We start from the raw sequence: 25824 nt of genomic DNA on the forward strand, positions 1-25824 counted from the left end.
CGGTCCCCGTGTCGCGGAGCGAGCCCCTGACAGCGCCGCCGGGGCCGCTCCTCCCCTCGCCCCCGCCGCAGCCCCCGGCCCGCCCTCTCCGCGGCACGGCAGCGGGGGCCCGTGTGGAGGCGGGGGGCAGGGCGCAGCTCCTACCTGCGGTTCCTACCTGCGGTTCCTACCTGCGGCTCCTGCGGCGGCCGCCAGCGCCAGGCAGAGCGCGGGGAGCAGCGGCGGCGGCGCAGCGCGCATGGGAGCGGCCCGAGGGAGCGAGCGAGCGGCCCCGGCCCCCCCGCCCCGCGGGAGCGCAGTGACGGGCCCGCCGCCCGGGGAGCATGACGGGAAATTCCTGGGCACCGGCGGCCAACGCCAAATATGAACATGGAGCCGGGAGACTCCTGCCGCACTCCCGGCACGACCCGGCAGCGCGGGGAGGCGGCCGGGACCCCGTCCTGTCCAGTCCCGCCGCCGCGGCAGGACCGGAGTGCCCTGTCCTAAAGGGTTAAAGGGTGCGCTTCGGGCAGGCCGACGAAGAGGCTCCTCGCCCTTTTAAAGTGACGTTCCTGCAGCTCCAAGCAGGGCTCCGGCCGGAGCGCTCTGGCAGAGTGGAGACAGCCCCGCCGTGACCGTCAGCTGCCTGCGCGGCGCCGGCCGGGAGCGGGGGCAGCGCTGTCAGCGCCGCAGCGGCTCCGGCCCACGGCTCCCACCCGGAGCCAGCTCCTGACTTCAGCACCGGCCGCGACACTACGACAGCGCTCAATGCCCACCGCGCCTAGCTTCCAAAAAGGAGGGAACTGAACGACATCGAACTGCTCCCTCCTCCTGCTCCCCTTCCCGCGGGACAGGTATACACGTACGCGGGGCAAGTGAATGTAAATAATGGACTTACACACCCTTCTTTGCTCCTCCTATCCCCCAAACCTTCAACTTGTCACTAGAATATTTTTAAAACAGCGTTAAGATAATGACAGGAAAAAAACCCAATCTTTTCTGTTTGTTAGTCTATCAGCATCCCTTTGATGGCTTTTTGTATCTCAAAATACAAGAAAGAGGCTGAAAGCACAAGGTTAAGGCTCTTCACACCCCTGTCTTTTAACAGGTCAGACAACACGGCATGTCTGCAACTTAGGAATCAAGGTAATGCCTCTGCACTCCCTGCGTACAAAATCAGGACTAAAGTCAAGCTGACAGACAGTTAAGTGAAGCTCAGCTCTATCTGTCAGCTCATGGTAGCACCTGTTCACATCTCAACAAATACTAAAAATTAGTTAGGTGGCTGTAACAAATTAATCTCGCCCTCTGCCCCCAGATGAGAAAAGTAGTTGAGTCAGAGACACCCAAATATCTAGAAGGTGAGACACATATAAAAACCCCTAATAAACCTTTAATTCGAGTCTGTTTTGGTTTTTTGTTTGTTTTTACAGGATAGGGTGACAAGTTACAACAAACATCTGATTTTTCTCAAATGTTCAGATATCATACATATTCCCCTCTGTCTTGCAGGAAGGGATATTGGTCAACTTAACAGTTTAAGGTAAAATAAGCTGCATAATAGTACATATTACAATTAAAATGTACAGTGTTTACAAGAAATATATTTTAGAAGCAAGATAGATGCATTTGCATCAAGGCGACCTTTTAAAATGCCACAGCTATTTTTACATTCACTCTTGCAACAGGTCACAAGATGGGGTCACTAAGGTCAGGTTAACAAATCACTATGATGCACATCAAATACAACAAAATTAGTTTATATACATATATAATACATATACATGTATATTATACATATACATATATGTATATAGTAAAACTCATCAAAAATCTACCAGACCTGGCACAATCCACTTACCCATAAAAATATGTACTTGTCCTTGGTAAGTAGAATTCTGCGTGGCTGATTATATATTATATATACTCATTCATTAGCATCTGAGACATAAAACCGAGGATTTAAAATTTTTCGGTTAACAAACTCTCCAATAATAAACATGGTGCCCACAAAAGCACAAAGGTAAGGCACAATAGGATTTCCTGTTGCAGAATAGTGTGCATCATGTTTACTTAACCGTAAGAAAAACGTGCATTATTTGTGCAAGTTCATGCTGCAGATCCATCATATCTACAAAGTAAAGTGAGTTTCAGTAAAATTTGTGGGACTGGTGTGCTTCCAGTCTCACCTCCTACAGGATGTTCAGCTGGATAAATAGGTAAAATTGTTGTAGGACTGGGGATTAGTAAAGCCAATAATCTTAGATTTGCAACTAAGCTTCTCAGCAACAATTTTGTACTTCTAGGTAAACGTAAGTAAATTTACAAGCCTGGAATCACAAGATTTACTGTCAGCTGCACTAGTTTGCATGAGCCAAAATTGTTGCAAGGAAGTATGTACCTTTTAAAATTTTAACAGATAAATGGTTAATTAAAACATGTTATAATGTACTGGGAATGTCACTTAATCCAATGGTATTTTGTCACAGCCCTGACACTTGTAACAATAAATACAGCTTTTCACAAAATATTTTTCCAGTATCTGCCAATTGCTTCTTTATTGCTCACAAATTTGAATTCATTACAATTGGTATCAGACCTTTCACACAAAATCAGTCAGGTATTTTATATAAAACCTATAAAAGATATTTAACCTGTATCCAACACTTTTAGGTATTTGGCCTCTTGTCATGGTACAGCCAAAACCATATAAAACAATAGGTTTTTGAATAAAATAGGAAGCTTATTTGCTGCTTCGATGCAGACATCCTCACAGAACACAACCCTTTTTGCCACCACCAGCATTTACATCTATATACAAAACCCAGTACATCGGCATTCAGTTCATCTTCCCTCACACTGATACGCAACCACTAATGCCAAATTCACCTTCCCCATACCCCAGCTGCAGAAAAAGATTCTTATACAGCAACAAAAAACTAGTATTGACTCAAATTTTCTTTTAACTTAGTCACCATCAGGAACTGTAGGTTGCTTGTTACAAAATACCCACAAGATTATTTCACAGGAAACTATGGAAATACAGGAAGTCTTCTTTTCTCCATGCTTTTGTATTATCAAAAACACTTCTTGGTGCAAAAATACAGTCACCACATCTGCAAATGTATAATGAAATCGGTATTCCTCATGCAAAACTTAAATGCATTGGTTTACTATAGCCCTGGAAAACTTCGTGAAACAACTTTTTTTCTTTTTCTTTATTGTCAGCTCAGTATTACTGCCTCACTGCTAAGTCCCTTTGGAAACAAGATTTCTGGAACGTTCAAACTTTTATTTAATTCATTAAAGTATTACATACAAAAAGCACTAAAAAAGGAAGACGGCAGCTGAACAGGAACATTCCTGTTGCAAGTAACAGTCCTAGCAGTTGTAGAAAGTTTTCTCAGGAACTTCCCTGAGAATTAGTTGTGCCTGTCCGAAGACGCAGATGTGACATAGAGTTCATGTGTTTGTTTGATGGCTTCAGTGGAGTGTTACAAGTAAGAGCCTGGGGAAAACGATGATGATACCGATCTAGTCGCAGGTATTTTACTGTTACCAGCTTTCCTATGAGGCAAAGAAATAGGAAAAGAGAAACCTTCTAGTTCAGTATTACTGCATTTTGCTTCAAGATGTAAAAACACATATATGTCATTACATCAAAATTAGTTTACCAGTTTTTTTGTTACTGCTCAATACTTTAGACACAAGACATTTCGCCATTTAAAAGAACTGCAACTGCACCCATCTTCTGTAATTTCTACATGTTTTGTTATAAACTCCCATTCCTTACCATCAAACCAAGAGCCATGTAACGCCTTGAAAGCCTTTCCAGCATACTCCGGGGAGAGACACTTGACATATACACAGCCCTAAGCAAGAGAGAGAGGGGTTTGGGTTTTTTGCAAGTCCAGTTGAAAAGGATGAACAAACTATTAAGATGTTACTGGAAAGACACTCACCTCACGTGAATTTTTGTCTACGGCAATATGAACAATTCCATCATTATCACTACATTTCTCCAAGATTGCTTCTTGAATTGCTAGATGCCAGTGATCACCTATTTCCCTAGGCAAACAACGAAAGATTTAATGGATTACATAATTTTTAAAACATTCACAACATTCTCATACTTCCCCCACTTTGTCTGGTTTCTCTGTAACTTGACAATTTTCTGGTAAATGTCTCTGGGACAGATTTAGTACTTTTCCTACTAAACACAAAGCAAATTGGCTCCTATAGTCCACTTAAGAAAATTCAACCCCAGAAATCAAAAGGAATAACCTCTATTTGCGAGGGTGGGGTGTTGTCCTAAAATGGGCTTATCAAAGTGATGCTTAGACTGATATTTTAAAAAACATGTTTCTGCCTTGCATAGTAAATGTCTAGAACACACAACAAAGTCTGCTGCTGTGATGTGAAGGTTCACAATGTACAAATGAACAAGCTGGACAAGTTGTTCTCTTGATATGTGTCCTGACTTTTGGCAGTAGAAAGATGATTATTTGCTGTGCTAACATTAATAAAAACAAATTAACTGGTATATTCCCTAGATGATTCTCCAGTCAAGAAAAAAGACCTCTTTCATGGGGCTGCTTCTAACAGCTACTGGTATACCACTGAAAAGAATTCAGTCATTACTGTTAGTATACAGTCACTTAAAGAGCAGCTAAAACTAGTTTTGTTAAACATACCTTGTACCCACAGCAAACATCAAAACAATACTTGACAATCTAATCACAAAAACATTCTGTGTTTTAGGTGGTCAGTGAAAGTATTCATCCCTTTCAGATCTGGGACAAGAACATAAGCCTCCTTCCTCTAATGACACAAGCAGATTAATAATACAGGCTGTCTTGCACTGAGGGTTTTGGATTTTTGTTTGTGTCTGTGTTTTCTTTAAGATAGTTCTTCTCATACTCTAGCAGTTATTTCCCTGAGCAACAGTCCTCTGAAATACAGCTCACAGAAGAGGAATGGGCTAGGGAGTACAAGATGGAATTGGAGGAAGTATCCCACTATGAACTATAACCCAGCAGTCCAGTAATGGAGCTAGGTCAAATTCCAAAAGAAAAGGTCTACAAAAAGTCAATGTATTAGAAGTCGCAATGTTCAAAACAGCTGACTGGACATAGACATTAAAGACAAGTGTCAAAACACAACAACTCCCAGTCTATTAATGTGGGGGCTTTTTAATGCACCTGTTGGGCATGGACTGGGTCAGTACTGAAAAACACTGAGGCTTACAGCAAAGATATAGGTTAAAAAGGGAGATTGTTCTGACAAAAATAACATCTCAGTAATTAGTTCCGTTAACAGAAGACATTTTGAACTGCTAACATTCTGAAACAGGAAAGTAGCCAATACAACATACCAATAAATATTACAGTGAAGCTTCAGGAACGGACTTATTTTAGTACCACTCAGACTAACCAGTATAGCTCACAAAGTCTTTTTTGAAGCAAGGACAATAAGGATGTTGATCTCACTTAAAACTCTCTGTAAATCTCATGTTTTATTTAATCGTCCTACAGGAGGATCAATTTGCTTCAAGAACAACACCTAAAATTTCAGTCTTGCTTGCCCTACTGCAACCCGAAAATTACTACAGAAGCCACAGAACCTGGTGTCTTCGACCAGTCATTAAGTCTCAAAGCCCTTGAGAAAAGGTTTTTAGAGTACTTCTCTGGTCTAGGGGTAACACTGTCCCCAGCCAAATTAGCTAACAGCTTTTCAGTTAACAAGGCAAGGAACTGAAGTAATTAGGTGTGGTTAGAAAAAAGGCTGAAGAAATACATCCAAACCTTGCAATCACTTGTGTCCATACTGTGATGTCCACCCCTATTTCCTGTTCCTCCCTGTCCTAATCAATAGGTTTATTTTCCATTCAATTTCTTATATTCTTCAGTCCCAACTATTTACCCTCTAAGACACAGAATCTTCATTTTTCCCTTGTATAATCACACTGAGGAATAATTTACTCCAGAGAAGTTACTGGATTCCCTGTATCTCTTTACAGTGGAAAAAGAGACTTCAAAGACTGGACAGGATTATCTGGCATAACCTGTGTGTTAGTTCCCAACTCCTACCATGATCCAGAGCCAAAGAGGATATAACAGAATAGTGGAGCGGATGAAGATTTCAAAGACTACCAAAAAAATTAATTATTTTTCCTTAACTCTTGGTATGAGAAACAAGGCTTGTTATTCATTCATACACACTACATACTTTAGAATTATGAGAATTACATGAGCATTAGAAACCAGTACTCAAGACTAATTTGTTCCCACTACAAAAATCCATTTGCTTCAAAATTAGGCAGTCACAGTGCCATAAAGTAATAAGTGATTTAAATTCAGCCTTTTAAATGCAAACTGTGCAAGCTCTGTAACAGTCCAAATACTCCAGAATACTTAACAATACTTTAAAAACTTATAATCTGTTGTCAGGCCACATGAGTCTCCGCTGTCAGCTGATACAATTGAACATTTACAAATTTAATTAATAGAGAAAGATCAGTCATTGCTCCAAATAGTTTGCCTATATGCCACATCCTTGAAGGAGTGAGCCAAAGATACAGAGCAATCCAATGAGGGACAGAAGACAGACAGTTAAGATTTTTTTTTTTTGTCTTCTCATAGGTGTTAAGAGAAAAAAAATTTTTTTTATAACCCGTATGTTTGTTTTAACATGTTCATGTTTCTTCACTTCTTCCAAACCCCTTTCAGAGGCAAGAAACGGACTCCTCTAAAAGAATACAGAAATACAGATAGATGACTGGTTTTACTTACATAACTGGATCAAACATATTGCGAATCTTTAGACACGGTGTCAAGCTGTTCGGTGGTGAATTTCTTCTATCTAGATGAAATGCTAAAAAGAAAAATAAATTCAATATGAATTATTGACAGGCATAATACCATTGAGTTAAGAAGTGTCAACTTTATACATTAATACCTTTCTAGTTTTACTCAGAAGAAAGTTTCCTTCATATATGAAAGAATTCAAGCAGATCAAGTTTTGCACAGTCTTCTACTACACTGAAGAAAACATACCATATTTAGTTGAATTTTCTGTATTTAAAACTTTTACATTTAAGGCACTCTCTTATATCCAGGCCACATGGAAGGAATTCAGGATATTTTAAAAAATACCATATCCTTGAAAAGAAAGGATTTGCTTTCTATCTCCATGAAAAGACACATATATGTAAAACCTGGAGTAGGTTTTTGGAACTGCAAGTTAACCATTCAGTTCTAACTGCCTGATGAATTTTCATTTCTTCCACTTTTGGGGCAATTTGCTACCCATCTGGCTAGCAAATAGGGAGACCTTAAGATGGATGTTGCATTGCGTCTGTAGTGCAGCAACATGTCAAGAACCTCTACAAGGACAGGGCTTTTGTAGCCCTAAATGACCACACATGATCAGAAGCTTCTAAAAATCTGAAATGAAACATATCAGAGGATAAAACAGATGTAAGAAGAAAAATGAAAATCAAAAATAACAGTAACTCAAAGCTGAATGCTGCCATGAAATACATTCTGAAATTCTAAAATAAATATTAAATTCTCTAAAGGTCACAAGTTCTACTTGTGGGAGTCACAACAGAAGACTGTACCATGAGAAAAAGAATCAAGGAGCACTTCAGATTCAGATAAGGCAGCTCCATGCCTTGAGAAGGGCTAACAAAGCAGCAACAGAAATGAAAGGGGATAGCCTAGTGAAACAGCTTTCAAGGCATGAAGGAAGTTTTACTTTGAAGATCAAGATAAGTATAGTCAAGAGTTAAAACATTAAGATTCAAAATCTCAGCAAGATAAAATGATGTTCCAAACTGCTGCTAATGCTTCTCCTTTGCAACCCCTACTTTAGAAAAATTTGACATATTCAAGATGTTACATTCCAAGGGTTAGAAGTCTCTGTTTTGGGCAGATGTCTGCGCTTCTTACTGCTGATCTTTTAAAACCTTGCAAGTACATCCAAAATATGTGAACACTACTGCTCTTCTGTATGTCACCCCAACAAAAACCATGTCACACAGATAAAATTCAGTCATGTGGAAGACACTAGTTGTGAAAGACAAGCACCAACCAAGAGAAAATTCACTGCCTGGAAACATGGCATAGAAAACCTGCTTCTTATGTAAATTCCCAAGACAAAAAAATAAAATACAATTACCAACTAGAAATAATAAAACTTAGCCTCCATTTCTAATATCAAACCTACTGCAAGTTCCACAAATAACTAAAAATGTTCTTATTAGAATACACATGCACACAGAGTGCAAGCCACCAACACCTGTAACAACTGTCTTTTTTTCTTGGGAATGGATTTCTAAATATGCTGGTGACACTGTATCTATCTCTGAGCTGCCTATAGTTTAAGGACAAGTCCTTTTTCAATAGCACATGGTTTTGTAAAGTTTTTTGCCCCTTATTAGAAATTATATATAGGGTATACAATAAAAACTTTACAGAACTAAGCAACATTGAAAAATATATGGACCTACCTTGCCCATGTAGGTTAGCTCCAGTAGATCAAGGGGGGGATGAAATGTCACCAGCGCATTGTACACTGGGGCACCACACTATACTGGAGAAGGTGATCTGGGGTAGCCTAGTCAAGGACCTGGACCTGAAAAGGTGTGGGGTTGAGGAAATTATGTGCTGATTGTCTATAACTAGGTTTATTCAGCACATGGTTTCAATCCAAGGATAAAGAATAATGAGGTTATTTGCAGAGACCCTAGACCCAGAGGATCAATATTTCTGCAAGCTGTTTATAACTAAAAAAAAATCCATACTGATATTTACGGCAGCGGCTACATCACTGAGCTATCCGAAAGTAACTGAATGGGGAATTCACCCTTTAGTGTAGTTACCTACATAAACCAACCTTTGCCTGTTCCAGTTTCTAATAATTTTGATGTCCTTTTGACTAGAAGATCTCAGGTGCTTACTGAGGTAACTTCAGCCAGAGCATACCACCAGCACAAGACTAAACTGCTACCAACTTAATGCAACATCCTACTGGTACAGCAAGTGTGCCCAGGGCAGTGAAGCATATGAAAATAAAGATGAGCTCTGTTTTTTTCTCAAAAAAACTTTTCAAAATCATGGTAAATTAGAAGTAATTTTTGCAACTTTTCATGTGTAAGGGAAAAAAACTACCGTGGAAATCAGTGAGATATGAAATTAACGCTAGAACAGTAATAAGCCTCAACATGTATACCAGAAATGGCACCAGAAGGGGAGCTTAGAGAAGACACAGCCAAGTTAATGCTGTACCTACACAGCAAAACTCCATATAGCATAGTTAACTGATGTCTCTTCATTACATATCTGTAACAACTGATTCTCCCCCTCCCCCAAAAGAGAAAGTTTCAGTGACAAAGCTGTTCAGAATACAATACTAATTATTTGAAAAGTTACTTTGGTGTGGAGCATACAAAATACTCTCAATAAGGGCATAAGCAGACATTCTTACAGGACAACAGTCTAAGCTACATGCTGATTAAATAAGCATCTCACGCCTTTTTCTACACAGGTCTCAAGAGTAATACAAGATGAAATTAAAAAGGTAGAGATGAAATAGGAAAGCAGAGGCACAACTTTGTGCAGTAAGTCACTGGCAGAAAAAAAATTTACGACTCTCATAAATTCCCCTTGGGCATTACTGAGCACTTTCAAGAAAAGGAAGCTACTTTTTATTTCATTCATAATGTACTTTGTTTTACTACCTTAAACTGAATATCACTGTATCATTCCAGATTCAAAGAGCAGCAGCAGCTAAAAACGTGTGCTTTTGTCAACCCTTTTTCACTGTGACTGGACTGTGTCTATTACAGAAGAAATGTCTCTTCCAATGGCTTCAAACTGAACATAGAAGAGATTGTAATACTGCTTTCTATGCCCCTTGAATTACTAATATATTATTGCTAACGGAATTCCTGAGTACAATCACCATGGGTTACAAGACAGCCCAATGGATCTTTAGATGCGAATCTGATGAACCTGTTAAGGCTGAAGACTTGCATCAAATATAGGTAACCATGTTTCTTAAGAACAGGCTTTTTCAAAGTTAAGCCATGAATCACTGTCATTTATTAAGTACTAACCCTTCTTATCAAAGACAAGAACAAAAGGAGGAAAAAATTACCTGAAAATATTGAAATTATGCCCTTTCACGTAACATAAGGTTCTTTAATACACATGGAAGATACTGAAATGAAAATCTTACCAAAGAGAAAAGTATGGTTGAATCGAGGTTTAATGTAGCTAATTCAGCTATAGAAGACAAATACAGGATGGATACAGAATTTTACAAGCAGTTTGAAATCCAGTTTTCTTGCAATAGTTAAGACTAGAATTGTAGTTTGGGGTTTTTTTTGTTTGATTGTTTTTGTTTAGAGAAAGGATTATGTTCTCACAAGACAGGGAGGAGGGGTGTCATTCACAAAAGGTAACAGGTTATCTTCCATGCTGCAGGATGAAATATCACCCTAGATGTGGTACTCCAGAGAACCTCTTTATCTCATCTCCAGAGCTGTCAAGGAACTTTAGCTTCTGCTGTTAGCTTAGCTACACTGCAGCCCTGCCTACCTCGTTTTCTTCAGAGTTCCAGTTATCAAAGGCATGATAGGAAATTGTATCTGCTCTTTCAAAAGCAAACTGAATACACTAGAAATGTAGGGCTCTCTCCACTGATTTAATTAAATCGCTTGACATGATCAAGATTGCTTCTCAGTTGACTATTCTCTTGAACATTGTTTTCAAAACATCACATTTGTCCATCCTACAATGAGCTTACCTACCATTTTCTTTTTAATAAATCTATTGTATCCAGTAGATAACATTTCTAAGGATTGGCACCAGAATTTATTCTAATCCAGTAAAAAATACCAAACCAAACTGTCAAAACACAGGCTGCATCCTGAAGGACTGGACAAAATGTCACAGTGATGCTTAAACATGCTGCTAAGAGACAGCAGACATTGCAAGCCACAGGTTCCACAGTTAAAATGCACACTACCATTTATGGATATCCTTGTATACGCCGACAGGTATTTCTGAAAAGGGTTTCTTCTTCAATTGCACATGCTCAGGTGCTGTGCTCTGCTGCAGAGCACTACCAAATCTCAGATGGTTAAAAAATTGTAACCTTGAATTTTATTCACAAGATTCAGACCCAAGAATTCATTATGATTTTCTGTATGCTGAGTCTGTTCAGGGCATAGCAGTCTTGAAGAGTATTTAGATTTATGCTTGAACTTCTACATTCAAGTGTCAGAACTAGAGTATGAACTTCATTCCAGTTAATGTATACTTTCAAGAAAGAAAGCGATACATACATGTAGAATTTCTAACATCAGGAAAGAATTAGCTGCGCAAAAAGCATGAGACTTATGCAATGGAACTATTTCCAACAGTCATTTGAACCCAAGGAGGGCAAAATAGAAAACACTTTTGCATGTGAAAACTGCCTTTGCCTGCTGACTGTCAAGAGCCCAAATAATCATTTCAGCCACCCCATTTCCGCGCCCTTCTGTTAAAGTATGCAATTTCAGTTCTTCGACGATCTCTGCTAAACTTCAAACATAATAAAAAAACTAGGAAAACTGCAATTAAAAGGACTGAAACAGAATGGATTTTGATACATCCTATTCAATAGAAAAGAGAGAGTCTTAAGTACATACGCTAAGCAACATACAGATAAAAAGCTACTGCTGAGACACTAAGTTATTCTGTCCACATTTGCAGTATTTGCTTAAGTAGGTATCAGATGCTCAAACTGGGATGGTATGTAACACTAGCTACTACAGCAGCTGTTCTTTCTAGGAAGTTTTGGAGATTTCTGTTCTGTTTACAGTCTGGAATGTATATTCCAGGTAGCAAAGCACCTCCTGAGCTATCACACTGAGGAGTCTACCAGGTGAGGAGAATCCAATCTGATTTCTAATACAGGACAGAATGTCATGGAGTGATTTATACTGCAATCAAACAGGACAAGAAAAACTGAGAGCAAATGAGTAGTAAATTGGAACTAGAGCATGATGTTTCACAGCCTGTATTGAACAATACACTGTGTAGAAGATTCCGATTTATAATATACATATATAGCTTGCAGAAGCTGTGTTCAGTTTTAGTGCTTGAAATTCAGTCATGATTACTACAGAGATGGAACAGAAATAGTGTTGACAAAACCCACCACTTCTGCATTTCAACTAAACCACTTGCACATCCCTAATGTACAATGTCCTGGAAAGAAAACGTTCCGCAACTCTTGTAATAAAGCTCATATACAGATCTTACTAATGAAAAATCTGAGAAATTGAGAAATCAAGCAATACAGTTGTCACAGCAGAATGTCACATTACTGCTACTGCAAAACAATGACCACAGAACCGCAAACCTGCAGTAGCATTCACACAATATTTTTTAAAAAGCAGCCCTCATTTTTAATGAATTATCTAAAAGGAGAAACATAATGCTAAAACCAGTAGTCTAAGTCTGAGAAGTATATAATGATATTATTTACTTTCACACTCAGGCAGAGATAGAAATAACCCTTCTTTTTCAATCGCAAACCAGAAGTCAAGTCTTACGGTTTCAATTCTTCATTGACCAAAAAAAAGAGCGAACCAAAACCTGAAGTTTAACATGAAGAAAGGTAAAAAGAAAACAAACTAATAAAATATGACCACTGCAGACACGCAACTGCAAACCCACTAGATTCTTGCTACTTGGTTTCACAATACAGCTGAAAAGTGACAGACCACTGCAAAATCCATGTAGGACAACTGCCTTCTCTATTAATGCAAATGCTTTACACCACAGAGTTTGAAAAACAAATGCAGTGTAGAAAAACATTTATGACAGAGCTAGAATATCTGACACTACTAGATGCTCCAAATGCAGTTTTCCTAGTTGAGGAGTCTTTTGTCCCAGCAGTTTCCCTTTCAAAATAAACATCTCTTCCTCCTAACTTTGTCTTTAGGCACCCAATTGATAACTTAACAATAGGAAACTCAAGTCTGCAAGATCCAATTTACCTGCTGTCAGATGCAACCAGTTACATTACTTCCAGTAAGTGTAAGGCACATCAGAATTTGACAAACTAAGGAGTATTTTTTTTTTAATTCATGAAAAGGAAGAAGTAACTCAATTTGGCTAAATGCCCACTGCATATTTCTGCAGTATCTGTAGGAGAAAAGCTCATTTCCCTTGAAAAAAAGGCAGACACAATGCACAAAAAAGTAAAGTCTATATAATAATAGAGAAATAGCACTGACAGTTCATACCAATCCTTAAATGCATGAGAGAAAACAAGCCTTTCATGTTCAAGCAGCAGAGTACCATTAGTAAGTTAGATGCAGAAATTAGGACAATTATAGCTGCAAAATATAACTTCAGTACCTTGGCCTTGCCACACTTTTGATGGTATTACTAAAATCTTGTCACACGCTGCAGAAGGTTGCATCCATTTCCAAACCAAGAACTCTGCACCACCTACTCTTCGTGTCTCTGTACGAACTCTAGATTCATTTGCTGCAAGAAAGTCAACTGCTCTGTTCCAGACTTTATTCATCTTCCTCCTTAAAAATTGAAGCAAGAATTACAAAGCTAGCATTACAACAACCTGCATAGTTGACATCCAGCATGTAAGAGAAATCCAGTGCTCTTCCTCCCACCTGTGTCAATAGGAATCTCCAAAATATGACACTGTGCAATCTACTGAAATGAAGTTAATTGACCAATTTATTTTTACTGGTTTTCCCTCCTTTCAGTACTTCCAGTGAGAACGTACCTGTCCTGAGGTGGGATTAGAGAATCACGCACATGTAAAATTGGCATGTAAGGCTGCAACTCTTTATTTTCTGAACATGCCTCGCTGTGACTTCTTAGAACATCTGAGGATACCATAAAAAGAAACCAAACTGGTAACTATGTAGTTCATGCAAACATTAAGAAAGTATCAATTCTGGCAACTAACAGCTACTCTGAACACCCTTCCCAATTTCAGCAGTTAAGTTTTTTGGCATTTTGAAACATTGTTTTCTCCAAACCATTTTTAAGGCAAATTAACACACTGTGCAACCATGTATCCCAAATAACTTTGAAGTAAAGGAAGACAGTTCTTACAGTTACTGTTGATTGGTACTTTTAAATGTTACCAAAGATGGCCATCTTTGAAAATAAAGTGCTTTCCTTCCACCTCAACAAAACTTGATTTGCCAACAAAAAAGGCAGGAACACGGTTAAAATAGAACAGTTCTGATTTCTCTACCATCTCTGTATTTATGGTGACTACCATAAATTAAAGTAATAGAACAACTTAAGTAAGAGCTTAAAAATTACAAACACAACTTACTGCAAACACTGTGGCTTCAAGCAGAAAGAGGGGATTTCAGAGCTCAGTTATGCACACTATTTTAGTAATATAATTTCTGCTCAAAGTAACTGACTAAAAAGCTGCTTTTCCTATGAAAAACTATTAAGGATGGTATTGAGAGCTACCACACATTTTTAAAGTGGATATTTTAACTAAAGTTAGCTGAAAAATCAGATACAGAAAGCAACATGTCACCATACTTCAGTAAACAAACATCACATTTATATCTTTATTCAATAGTAGGACAAAATACAACCACATCATTGGCAACTTTGTAGCCATATTGATGTAATCCACAAATCACAAGCTTTACGTCAAAAGCTTTGATTAGGTTTAAAGGATGGGGTATTAAAAAAAAAAAAAGAAAAAAACCCCACATGAATCACACATTGGACCAAGAACTCTGACAGCTTGACAAGTGACTAGTAAACGGGAAGACACATAACTGAATTAAGGCCAGTACTTTGAAAGCTTATACAAAGCTGATACAGATACATCAGACACAACTCAAGAAGCCATACCTATGATTTTCACCACCATATCATACATCTGCTTTGTTTCTTCTTCCTCTTTTGCCCAACGGTATTTCATGTAGTGTAAGACTCCCCAAACCATTGCTATACCTGCATTAACATGCATAATACTCTTTAAACAGCATTAAAGCATTGGATATTTAACAAAGTTTACAGGGCATACTTCAGAACTATACTGAACTACCTAACAAGCACTGTACATTCCAAAGCTAGTGAAATACACTGTGCTTGCAGTCCATATTTTATACTCTAACACAGAAACACAAACTCTTCCACTTTGAAAAGCAGTTACTTCTAGAAAAAATTTCATTTTTCTAGGAACAGCTTAGTATCCCAGAACTATGATTTGAAATTTTACCCATTTTTGAACAGAAATAGTTGAACAATTATATTGGGAAAATTGGAAGTCATATTAAAAGTCACATAAACTGACAATTCAGAACATATCATGATTTTAAAATGCACAATATTTTCTAATCATAGGCAAGTCACATGCATTAGATATCCCTGTCAAAACAAATTAACTTGGGCTGCTTCAGTTCAGCTACAGATTTTTACTTATTGCAACGAAGTACTTTATACCCTTTTTCTATTATTTTTAATATTATTCCCAAAAATGACAATCTGGTTAGGAAGGTCAGCAGCATAGGTGAAAATAAAGATCTTGGTCCTTCTTCTGTGGGGCTGAAAGCAATGCTACACCTGTGATCAATTAACAATATAAGAAAATGTAACTCAAACCCACATATACACAAATTATAGTTACATGGTTTGTTTCATGTATCATTGACTCCAAGGCAATGTTAGCAGATATATCAAAGAGACTGATGGACATCATTTTAGGCCAAAATGAGTGTTAGTTAATGGCAACACATCTAACATTTATGCAGTACTTTACTTTTTACAAGGTGCCCCATAGTGACGTTAATTACGCGTGAGACATGAGGCAATTTGCTCAGCATGGACCAGTGGTTGACTTAGATACTGATTTTCATCTCCACATCCCAACTCAGTCCTCATATTGACTGTTACCAGAAAGACAGCAATCTGGGACAGACTGCATTTGATTCTTTTGGTTCATCAAAAGGGTAGTGAAGGCAGTCTCGAGTGTTCACTCATAAACATGAGATTGTTAAGAAACTGGGATAAACAATTTCTTAAATGTTCAAGAAGTATGAGATGAACTCTCCATTTTCAATATTTCTATCCAGCCACATGGAAAGGAGTGAAGTATCTGTACTCAGCTGTACCCTATTTTTATGCTGCATAGTTTTCAGTATGGTTCAGAATTAAATAAACTTGGGAGGAATTTGAAACTTAATTAGAGAACTATTACGGACTAAATTAATTAGTCTTACTGAAGGATTAGATACATTTTTTTACAACACATTCTTAGAGATAAAAATTTTTGGTAATAACCATGTTGGATATCCAACTTTTCCTAACTAGGAAGATCATCTTTTCTGCAGTTACTTTTTAAAATTCCTGGAACAACAGAGAAATATCCTAAAAATTAAGGCTATCATCTTTTTACTGAACATTTTGCTTTTTCTCATCAGTTCAACATGGAACTTTTGAAAGCCACAAGATATTGCTCTGGCAGGGAAAAAGACATATTTCCCAAGGAATGAGTATGTTCAGCCGACTAAAGAAGCAGATGATAACAACAAGTGTGGAAATACAGTGGTGCAACAGAAATGCAAATCAAACCCCAACTGAATCAAGATACCAACAGAAATGCTAAGTTTTATGGTTGAATAAAAACTTTCTCTAAACATGCTTTTCCCTGTGCACTTAGATAAATACGAGTTACAACAAAAAAAGGTTGACTGTTTTATTAACTTACCCCAAAGCAATATTGATAATCTGTGAGTTACATTAACAAATGCACGGCGAAAACGACACCTGAAAGACATCTTTGGACTAGTGGATTCCAGATACTTCACATCTGTCACGTTAGTGACATCCATCTCATTAGCGTCATTGCTGAGACACCTATTCAAAAAACGCACAGTAGTTATGAAAAAGGATACATTCTCTTAAAAGAAATTAAGTTAAGAAATAAACACCACTTACTTTATGCCAACATCTTCCCCACTATTCAAGATCCATTGTAATGATGTGTTAAGTACACTTTCATATTCTGGATCTAAATTCTGTCAAAATACAATATTAATGAGTAATTTCATAAATAACCAGGAAGTTATAATGCCAAAATAAAACTCAGATAACTGCACAGATTAGTAGTCAAAACTATGTTACTTCATTCCTGATTTTTCAGATTTTGAGTAGGTGTTCCCTGCATAAAGTAAATCTATTTATGCTAGGAGCAGTTCTCAGACTCACCAGCATCCCTCAAACTAAGGACTGTTTGAAAAGCCAAGCCACATTCACTGTTCTATTTACAACTCTAACCTAGAGCAAAAAAAAAAGTTATTCAGCCACTAGGCGGCGATCACTGGAAATCTACTCCGAGAGTAGAACTCCAACTAGATCCAAACTCCACTGGAAATGCCTCCTATAAAAGCAGCTCCATGTTCCATTCTTTTTTAAGAAGCTTGAGTAAATATAGTTTTAACTGATATTTTGAAAAAAATCCAGTGTTTGTAGATCAAGAACTGACATTATAAAGACATTGACTTTTTTCTAAAATTATTTGATATCAACTCTTAACAGGATAACATTCGCTGCTATCTGAGCTAAGGCTTTCTCCATAGCTCACCTTGCATGTTCTTTTGCAGAAAGAGAAAAGTGAAAACGGAAGTTATTGCTGTATTTGAAATTATAGTCCCCAAAAAGTTTTATTTTCATACTTCCTTTGAACCTCACATAATGTAACTGGCCTAGAATTCAAGCATAAGTACTTAAGAAAAGACAGTGATGGTTTTATTTTACCTTTGAGATTGAAGTACTGAAAATTTTATCACTGAACACAGAAATTCTGCATAGCAACTGTAGGGTTAAATAAGACTTCCTACAAAGCAACAAATTTTCCTATTAAATTTGAGCTTCCTAGCAGAGCTAAAACAGTTATGGTAACAGCTGTCATTCTTTCAGCTTAACGGATAGGCAAGACAATCAGTTCTAGGGCATCACCTTAATTTTTTCCACAATGCATTGGTTTTAACAGATGTAGATTATTATTGCCAAACCATAAACCAGTGTTAGCAGCTTCTTCGGGATGCTCTAAAGAATTGCCCCTTTTTGTCTACTATGTAAAGGTTTGCCAAAATGTAAATTTTCTATGCATTTGTATATTAAATACATCAGCTTAGCTCCTCCCCATCCAATCAAAGAAATCTTAGGCTCTCTGCCTCTTAAAAGCTTCAAGTAGTTTTTCACTGAAGGGTACACCAGCATGGGCTAAAATAAACCCTACAGCTGTCAAGACAAGGAAAGAGTCATCTTTTATTTGGGGAGTGAGGCAGGGGAATGACAGAGAGTGGGATTTCATAGTACTGCACAGTGATCAAATTAACAAAAAGGCCTTTTTTTGACCATTTCTATTTAAAGCATCAATGAATGGCCTCTCCAAACAGCTGCTGCCTGTCAGGCTCCTTGCACAGATCTACACATCAACCTTTCTGCACAAAGAAAGGAAAACAGTATCCTTTTCCACTAAGTCTCAAAAACCAGTATTTCTGGAGAAGCTTCTAGATATTTGAGTTTTATACATTTATTATTTTCATATTGGTCAACTATTTCCATCAATCCAAATCATGTCCTGGTGTTTTAATGAAAGAGAAAAAAGCCCTGCATGTCATTGAAGCACTACTAGCTACACTTTCATTGCTTCATTTCATTAAGCCAGTTTCTTTCACCCTCCCTCTCCTCAAATGCTCACTACATCCCCCCAAAAAAAATCACATGTAGCATGTGTTAAAGTCATCAATTCCAAACATTTCCAAATAATATTCAATACTAAGTCAAATTTTAGCCAATACAGTGGACATGAAACCAGGCCTTACAATTTGTAACTTATACAAATCTTCTATACAACCAATGAAAAATACCTCATTTTCTTACTTTTAAATATGCAGCTGCCTCCTGGACGGTAAGGTTTCTCTGAACAGAGCTGCCACATTCATGTTCCCCTGGTAAAATGAAAACTTTTATTTTGATCTATTTATTACTCCATTATATAAAATAAAATCACCTAAACACAAGCTTATGGTTAACAAAATTTACACAAGCAGCAATAGCAGGACAGTAATTCTCAGAGGTTCCAGTGAATATATGGGAAAATCTCTGCATGAATTTCTCCTTCAAAAGAAGTTAAGAAACCCCGATGATTTTCAGAGCTAATCATATGTACAGATCACATCAATACAACCTCATGTACTGCTCAGAAAGTGTATTTCGGTATTTACACCAAAAGCAGAACAATAGGTAGCATGAAGAACTATCAGAAGGATATTACCATAAAAGTTGCTGTACCCTGACTCAGCTTCCAGATAATTTCCTTTAACTCTGAAACCTGCATTATCTTTTATAGAGACCAAGTTCCAGCTGCAATACATCCACAGGATTTCAGGCACTATGAAGTCACTACATTTTAGATTGGCCGAAGTTATTCTGGTAACTCATTGCTTCCCTGCACATGCACAAAATCCCACTATGGCTTGAAACGGGTGCTTTTACCATCTCCTAGTGGTTTTGGAATGTGTGCAGAGGTAGCCAGGAAGTAAGACTTGTATGCACAGTCAGTCCTCAGAGCAATGTGCCATCATCTCCCCGGTTTTCTTTGCTAAACTAAATGTACATGATTCATGCAACAAAAAATAGTAGTCAAAGTAGTGACACTCATATCAACAGAAAGCCATACAGAAAAGGGAAAGGTCTAACACCAGTTTTTCATCTATCACTAGGCCATCATTTCTGAAGAACTGTCAGTAGTGGCAAGTCACTTTTTTTCCTGGTATTTCTTAAAAAAACCCCTAAATCTTGGCATCTGTAGCTATGCTTTTACTGTGCCAAAACAATAAAATAGGAAACAACAGACCCAGTGTTTCACTGGCTCAGGGTTATGCCTGCCTTACCTTCTTGAATCTATGCCAAGCTGTACTATTTCTAAAGCTATAGCAAGGCTAAGAAAACTTAAGATACTTGTGCTTATATAAAATGTCAACCTTCACTTACGTTGGAATATAATTTAAGAAGAGCACCATCAAGTATTAATTCCCTACACAAAACATTCAAGGCAATGTGAGCAAAAGTTAGGAAACACTAGCAGGTTATGGAGAAGCACCTTCATGCGTCATTCATTCGGAGTTCCAAAGAAATATGTTCCTATGAAGCCAAAGTCTTCAGATTGCTGAAGTTTTGTTCAGTACACTTCAAGAGATTTAAGAGAATTTGGCCTTGCAAGCATATTAGCATAAAGGGATGCTGTTACTGTTGGGACATAGAGAAACAGAAACAGCATTTTTAAGAGTGTTCATATGCTAACTGGCCTAGAAGTGCTGCTGGAACTAAGCCCGTGTGCATGCATGTATTTTCAATCAAGTGCTGAGCAGAAAACTTAAAGATGTCTCACTTGAAAATTAACATGCAACATCTAAGACTTTCAAAGTGCCTGACTCTACTGTAAAAGCAAAACTAGACAGATCACTGCTGAAAATGGACACCACTTTCACAAAAACCCACTCTAATTTTAGAACTCAGCACCTGAATTGGAGTTATGGGCTTTTCTTGTATATAATTTAGGCAGACTTTCTTTTTGTACAGCATAAACTGTACAGCCTGTAAATTTACATGTGTAATCATCAGTGATTTCATGTTTCAAGATTAGCAGACTTGGAATAACTGTATCTCATACTCATACAGTCTCTGGTGTAAACATATTGTTTTAAATCTAGAACTGATGGAATAAATACAACAAACCCAAAACATATCTCTGTAAAAGCCATATGTACAATTTCCATCAGCTATTAAGTTGTACGATATAAGCAAGTCTGACAGGTATTCCTGCGTTTAAGCTTCTTCCTTTGTTTGGTAAGACTTGAAGTCTTTCTAGGGTCTTTTTTCAATACAGAGAAAGTATGTCAGTCATACTTTGAACAAAACAGCTTGTGAGAAAAGGGGGATGAGACCCTTCTGCTAATAAGCTTTTCTCTGGTTGTTCTTTTAATTATCTAGATAAGCAGAAAAGCCCATTTTTTAAATAAAGGAGAAAGAATAAAAAGGGTGAGGTTAATACACAGATAAGAAAACAAACCAAACACAAGCAGGAGACAGATTGTGAAAAACATGAATTTTTAAAAACAGGTTGCAGGATTCATGTTGGATTTTCTACCTTTTGAGACACAGCATTTACCTTTTACAACATGACAGAAGCTCCCTTAGATAGGGGACTACTCAATTACTTTAGTAGTTTTAATGCTAATCTTATTTGCCTTCTTCCAAGAATTACGTTTACACAGCATGCAGCCAGCACACTGACTTCACAGTTTCTGGTCTCATCTTCAGAAACCAGCTTCCTCTCAGTCCTGCTGCTGTAATTTTTTTCAAACTCTATTCCCTCTGAACAAGTTTAACTGTTAAAAATACCTTTGCTGCCTGGGATCCGACAATGTCTAAGGCCCATTAGTTCAAATTTCCCTCAAGCAATACTGGGGCAGGGGGGAGAGGAATAAAAACCACTTTCATCTTGTCTCCCACTCTCAAAAAAAGTAAGCTAATCAGAGTTACGGAGTTTCAGTCTTGTACAAAAAGCTATTGGAGACGCAGTTTCTCATTCCAACACATCTATTGCTGAGAACCATTTAACAGCTTTCTTCTGAGAAACTCATGAATTTGAAAGCTTGCAGAAAGTTAGGCATTTCACAAGTCAGACAACCTTCTGTTTTACTGCAACAGCAGGATATTCCTATATGCCATTTCAGTCACCGCGTTAGCTAATAGTGCAAATGAAGGCTTACTTTGAATAACTTTGGTGCAATCATTAACCACTTGGCCTGGAAACCCACTTTCCATAGACTGAGCCAAAAATGTTTCCCAACTGTTCCATTTGAGGCCCTATATTCAGGAATAAAACTGAAGCACAGGCAAAAAAAACTTTACACAAGTCTGCTGCAAGATACATCTGAGCTCTTTGTAAAAACTGCCCCGTTATAATGTCTGCTGCGAGCTTACAGAAAGCACAGATCTTCGTGCTTAACCTGTCCTTGGGCACTGATCACTGATTTTAAGTGCAATCAAAGAACCTTTCTATATGCTTTTGTAGGGAGGCAAAAAGTAGCACATCCCAGCAAGCATCATAAAACTACCCTTTAGCTTATGTTAGTGTCCTTGGCAAGCCATTTAAGAAGTCAAGTTATTCTAGAAGTACTACCAAAAGGCAACTAAAGCTTCAGTTCTAAAGAAATATTTATTATGTCTCAACTGCTTCTAATACAGAAACCAAGTCAGATCTCCTTTTCCATGCAGGCTAGAATACTTAAAACTGACTTTCATTTACGCATTTAACTTGGGAGCTGCAGCATATACAGGCAACAGAAATATTCAAAACTTTGAAGTATTTGCTTTACACTGTAAATAATTTTCCCATTTGGTAGCAAAATACAGCGGAAATCTAGAATTTCAAGGAAGATGTGGATTTAGCACAGATCTCTATCTTATAGCTTGATGTGATATTAGACACCAATACAAACTGCAAGCAGTATACAAGACATTTGTTTAGTAGGTCTCGTGTTTTCAAGTTACTTGCAGCAGAACACTGAAGTGGGGAGCTCAAAAAAAGCAGAAGCAGACCAAGAGCAAGAGCAAGTAAGAATGCCCGATCTCCCAAAGGCAAATTCAACAGCTGAGAAACACTGCAGAACACCAGAACTTGCTAAATAGTTGTTCAATAACCGGTTGGAAACAGCACAGTATCAATTACCTGAAAAACCAAAGATTAAGGAGAGTGACAGAACAGAGAGCCTGTGACAGCCATCAGATACAGTAGCTGACACTTGAAATTCATATTAAGTAACATTAGGTATTTTGCCAGGATTTTCTTCCAGCCATGGATTTATCAGTAAGCCTTATTACATATAAAAGCCTAATTCACCCCTGCATCTCAAGGACCTGTGAAAAGAAGGAAACTGTCTAAATCTGATAGACCGTCACACTGAAAAATGCCAAGCAAAAGAAACTGTTAACTAAAAAAACCCTTTATCTATAAGAAAGGGTCATGTCCATGGGTAGCTGGTTGCTTCTTGTGAATACAGTGGTTAGATTTATTCACTTTGCAAGTCTGACTGAAAATGGATGTGATCTATTGAAGTCTCTCCATGAAAGACCAAGATATCCAGTAATTAACATACGCTGAAATAACTCTAATTTTAAAAAGCAGATATTTTGGTTTAGCAGAAAGTGTTCTGAAATATATACTGTCTAGAAAAAGTTGCTGTTTTGAAGAATGGCTAAACCATTCAAGACAAGAACACAGACACACAAGCTTCAACTCAAGGGAGAAGCATTATCTGCTCATCCAGTTCTGCGTTTCCTGTAAGGCAGACATTACTCACTGTAGGTTTGGCAGACTAATAATTCTGAGAACAGTGATGCATTAAAAGCAACCTGATTTTATACAGGATATTTAAATAATTTGACATCGTATCACAGCACCACAGTCCAGAATAGGTATCTACAGTTGGAACATGGTATATTAAGTCAAAATTAATAAACTGTTACTCTGACATTTTCTTCCTTCAAAAAACCTCATGTTCTACCTTCTAAAATAAAAGCCCCATCACTTGCTCTCCATTTGAAGTTGATAAGGCAAGAAACTGTATCAGAAAAAATAATGTCTGTTTTATTAAACAGAGCTAGAAACCAAATTTTGAGGGGACCATCTTTATGGCAGTCAAGATGTTGAATAAAGCTTAACAGAACAGACTACTTCAAGTTTCCAGCCTGCCTTTTTAATATTAATAGTTATAACATGAACAAATGATTCATAGCCAAGTATGAAATGAGAGAAACTTTTCCAAGTATGTGACAGAGAGACCTGAAAAGCACCACTCTGAGTAAAACTATATTCCTTAACTTCTCTTTTGAAGTGGTGCACTGTGCACAAGATCAACACTCTTAAATCCTGCATCTCCCTTGCTGCGTTCTCTGTTTTATGCCTTTTAAACTGCTTCCAGATACTGCTCCAGGCCTACATCCATTTGGTATTCAAAAATGGATGGCAGACGTCTTCCTCTCATACCTTAAAAAACTTGGCATTGAGGAAAATTTCTGTCTAAATAAAGATTAGGTCCTTCTTCAGACTGTATGAAAGCTACTTTGCTGAGCAACCAGGTAATCTCACAATACAGCTCCAGTCTGGAGTACCACCTCACCAGAAGGGATAGTTATATTTTTGAAAGGAAGCTTTTGAAGATCCTCCTGGCCAGAAACAGACTAATAGACTAATACATCTTTGAGACCTGGTGAAGCAAGCAGCTATCTTGGAGCATATAAATTCTTTCTCATAAGGCAGACAGGTAAATATTTGTATACATCTATACGCACTGAAGTAAGCCCCAGCTAATAAAGAAAACTCCCTTTCTTTCACGGATGTAGAAATTAGGTGCAAACCTTTTCATCCATGCAAATACATTGTTTACTGTATGGCCCCTGGAGGGCCAGATGACACACTGAACAAACAGCAAACTGTTATAGTCTTCAAAAGACAGAGGGAAGCAGCGTGACAATGATCTAAGCAATGAAAAGCAACAATCACCTTGAGTGCTCAGCTATAGCATGGTCTATGTCAGAAGACAAAGACGATTAAGAAACTGAAGCATCTCTCTTATGAGGAAAGACTGAGGGAGCTGGACCTGTTTGGCCACAAGAAGAGACAACCGAGAAGGGACCTCATCAATGTCTGTAATTATCTGAAGGGAGGATGTCAAGATGATGGAGCTGGGCTCTTCTTGGTGGTACCCAGCAACAGGACAAGAGGCAATGGTCAGAGACTGACGCATAGAAGTTCCACCTGAACACGAGGAAGAACTTCTTTACTGTGTGGGTGACCATGCACTGGAACAGATTGTCCAGAGAGCTTGTGGAATCTCCCTCGCTGGAGATACTCAAGAACTGTCTGAATGCAATCCTGTGCAATATGCTGTGGGATTACCCTGTTTGAGCATGGAGGTTGGGCCAGATGACCCACTGCGGCCCCTTCCAACCTTGCCCATTCTGTGATTCGCCAATGCAAACAAACCAAAATGTGTGGGGTTTGTCCAAACACCTATTTTATTCACTGCAGACACTGTGAATACAGTGGAAACAAAATGTTTCTGCAGGAAGATAGGTTACTGTTGCAATTTAAAGAGTGTTACAGAGCTACTCAAATTTCTCACACATTTCCTATACAGACTTGACATGTTACGTTGTCAGCTTCGTATCTGACACAGAGTTGTTTCCACATTTTTTCATGTTTGACATAATAATGGAATAGCCTTCTTCGTAAAACTTGCTGATGCAAAACAAATAGTTGGCACAAAGACCAGTAAGACCTCCTAAACACATTATGGGTGAAATACGCAAGGATGATAAAAACAGCTTAATAGCCATGACACAGACTCAGCTGTAACTCTCATTCACCAGATGCCAAAGACATAATCACAGTCTTAACTTCACCATTTCCTGTGATGCGTAAGTACGTGTGCAGTTTAAAGCTGCATTCATTACGACTCTAGATAAAACCACCCTATTTTTTACTTTGAATATTCAATAATACTAGCCCTAAACACCAACTCTGACACATTACTATAAGCAGCACTTTTCATTACTATATAACTCATATGCTTAAGCTGGACCATTTTGTCTAACAAGGCAATCTTGTTCAACCACTACTGTTTACTTTATTAGTAACCATCTTATCACTGTTGCAAAATATTTTGGTTTTCACCATAGTGAATTAATGACCTTTAAGAAATAC

The 25824-nt window shown here is 38.0% G+C and overlaps 2 protein-coding genes across 7 annotated transcripts in view; both read right to left on the reverse strand.

Moving 5' to 3' along the window:
* MSRB3 (methionine sulfoxide reductase B3) overlaps window positions 1-393 on the reverse strand; it is an 81985-nt gene extending 81592 nt beyond the window's left edge. For 2 of the 6 annotated variants that reach the window (XM_042017839.1, XM_042017841.1), the window contains exon 1: window positions 171-248. Coding sequence is in view for 2 of the 6 variants with exons in the window: in XM_042017840.1 (XP_041873774.1) it covers window positions 158-371 (214 nt within the window). In the remaining 4 variants the exon portion in view is untranslated. Of the gene's footprint in view, window positions 1-157 lie in introns of all 6 variants that reach the window. The other 4 variants (XM_042017840.1, XM_042017844.1, XM_042017842.1 and 1 more) reach the window with 4 other exon arrangements.
* Window positions 394-1352: 959 nt separating this feature from the next.
* LEMD3 (LEM domain containing 3) overlaps window positions 1353-25824 on the reverse strand; it is a 43564-nt gene continuing 19092 nt past the window's right edge. The window contains exons 4-13 of the mRNA XM_042017838.1: window positions 18933-19000; window positions 16983-17062; window positions 16753-16901; window positions 14895-14996; window positions 13789-13891; window positions 13398-13576; window positions 6771-6852; window positions 3942-4047; window positions 3773-3851; window positions 1353-3546 (exon numbers count right to left, since the gene is read on the reverse strand). Of these exons, the coding sequence (XP_041873772.1) occupies window positions 3383-3546; window positions 3773-3851; window positions 3942-4047; window positions 6771-6852; window positions 13398-13576; window positions 13789-13891; window positions 14895-14996; window positions 16753-16901; window positions 16983-17062; window positions 18933-19000 (1112 nt within the window). The 3' untranslated portion in view covers window positions 1353-3382. The remainder of the gene's footprint in view (window positions 3547-3772; window positions 3852-3941; window positions 4048-6770; window positions 6853-13397; window positions 13577-13788; window positions 13892-14894; window positions 14997-16752; window positions 16902-16982; window positions 17063-18932; window positions 19001-25824) is intronic.

Source organism: Corvus kubaryi, unplaced genomic scaffold (assembly GCF_017639235.1).
Source record: "Corvus kubaryi isolate FWS band 111438036 unplaced genomic scaffold, C.kubaryi_AGA036_p1.0 137, whole genome shotgun sequence".
In the NCBI taxonomy this organism is placed as follows: domain Eukaryota; kingdom Metazoa; phylum Chordata; class Aves; order Passeriformes; family Corvidae; genus Corvus; species Corvus kubaryi.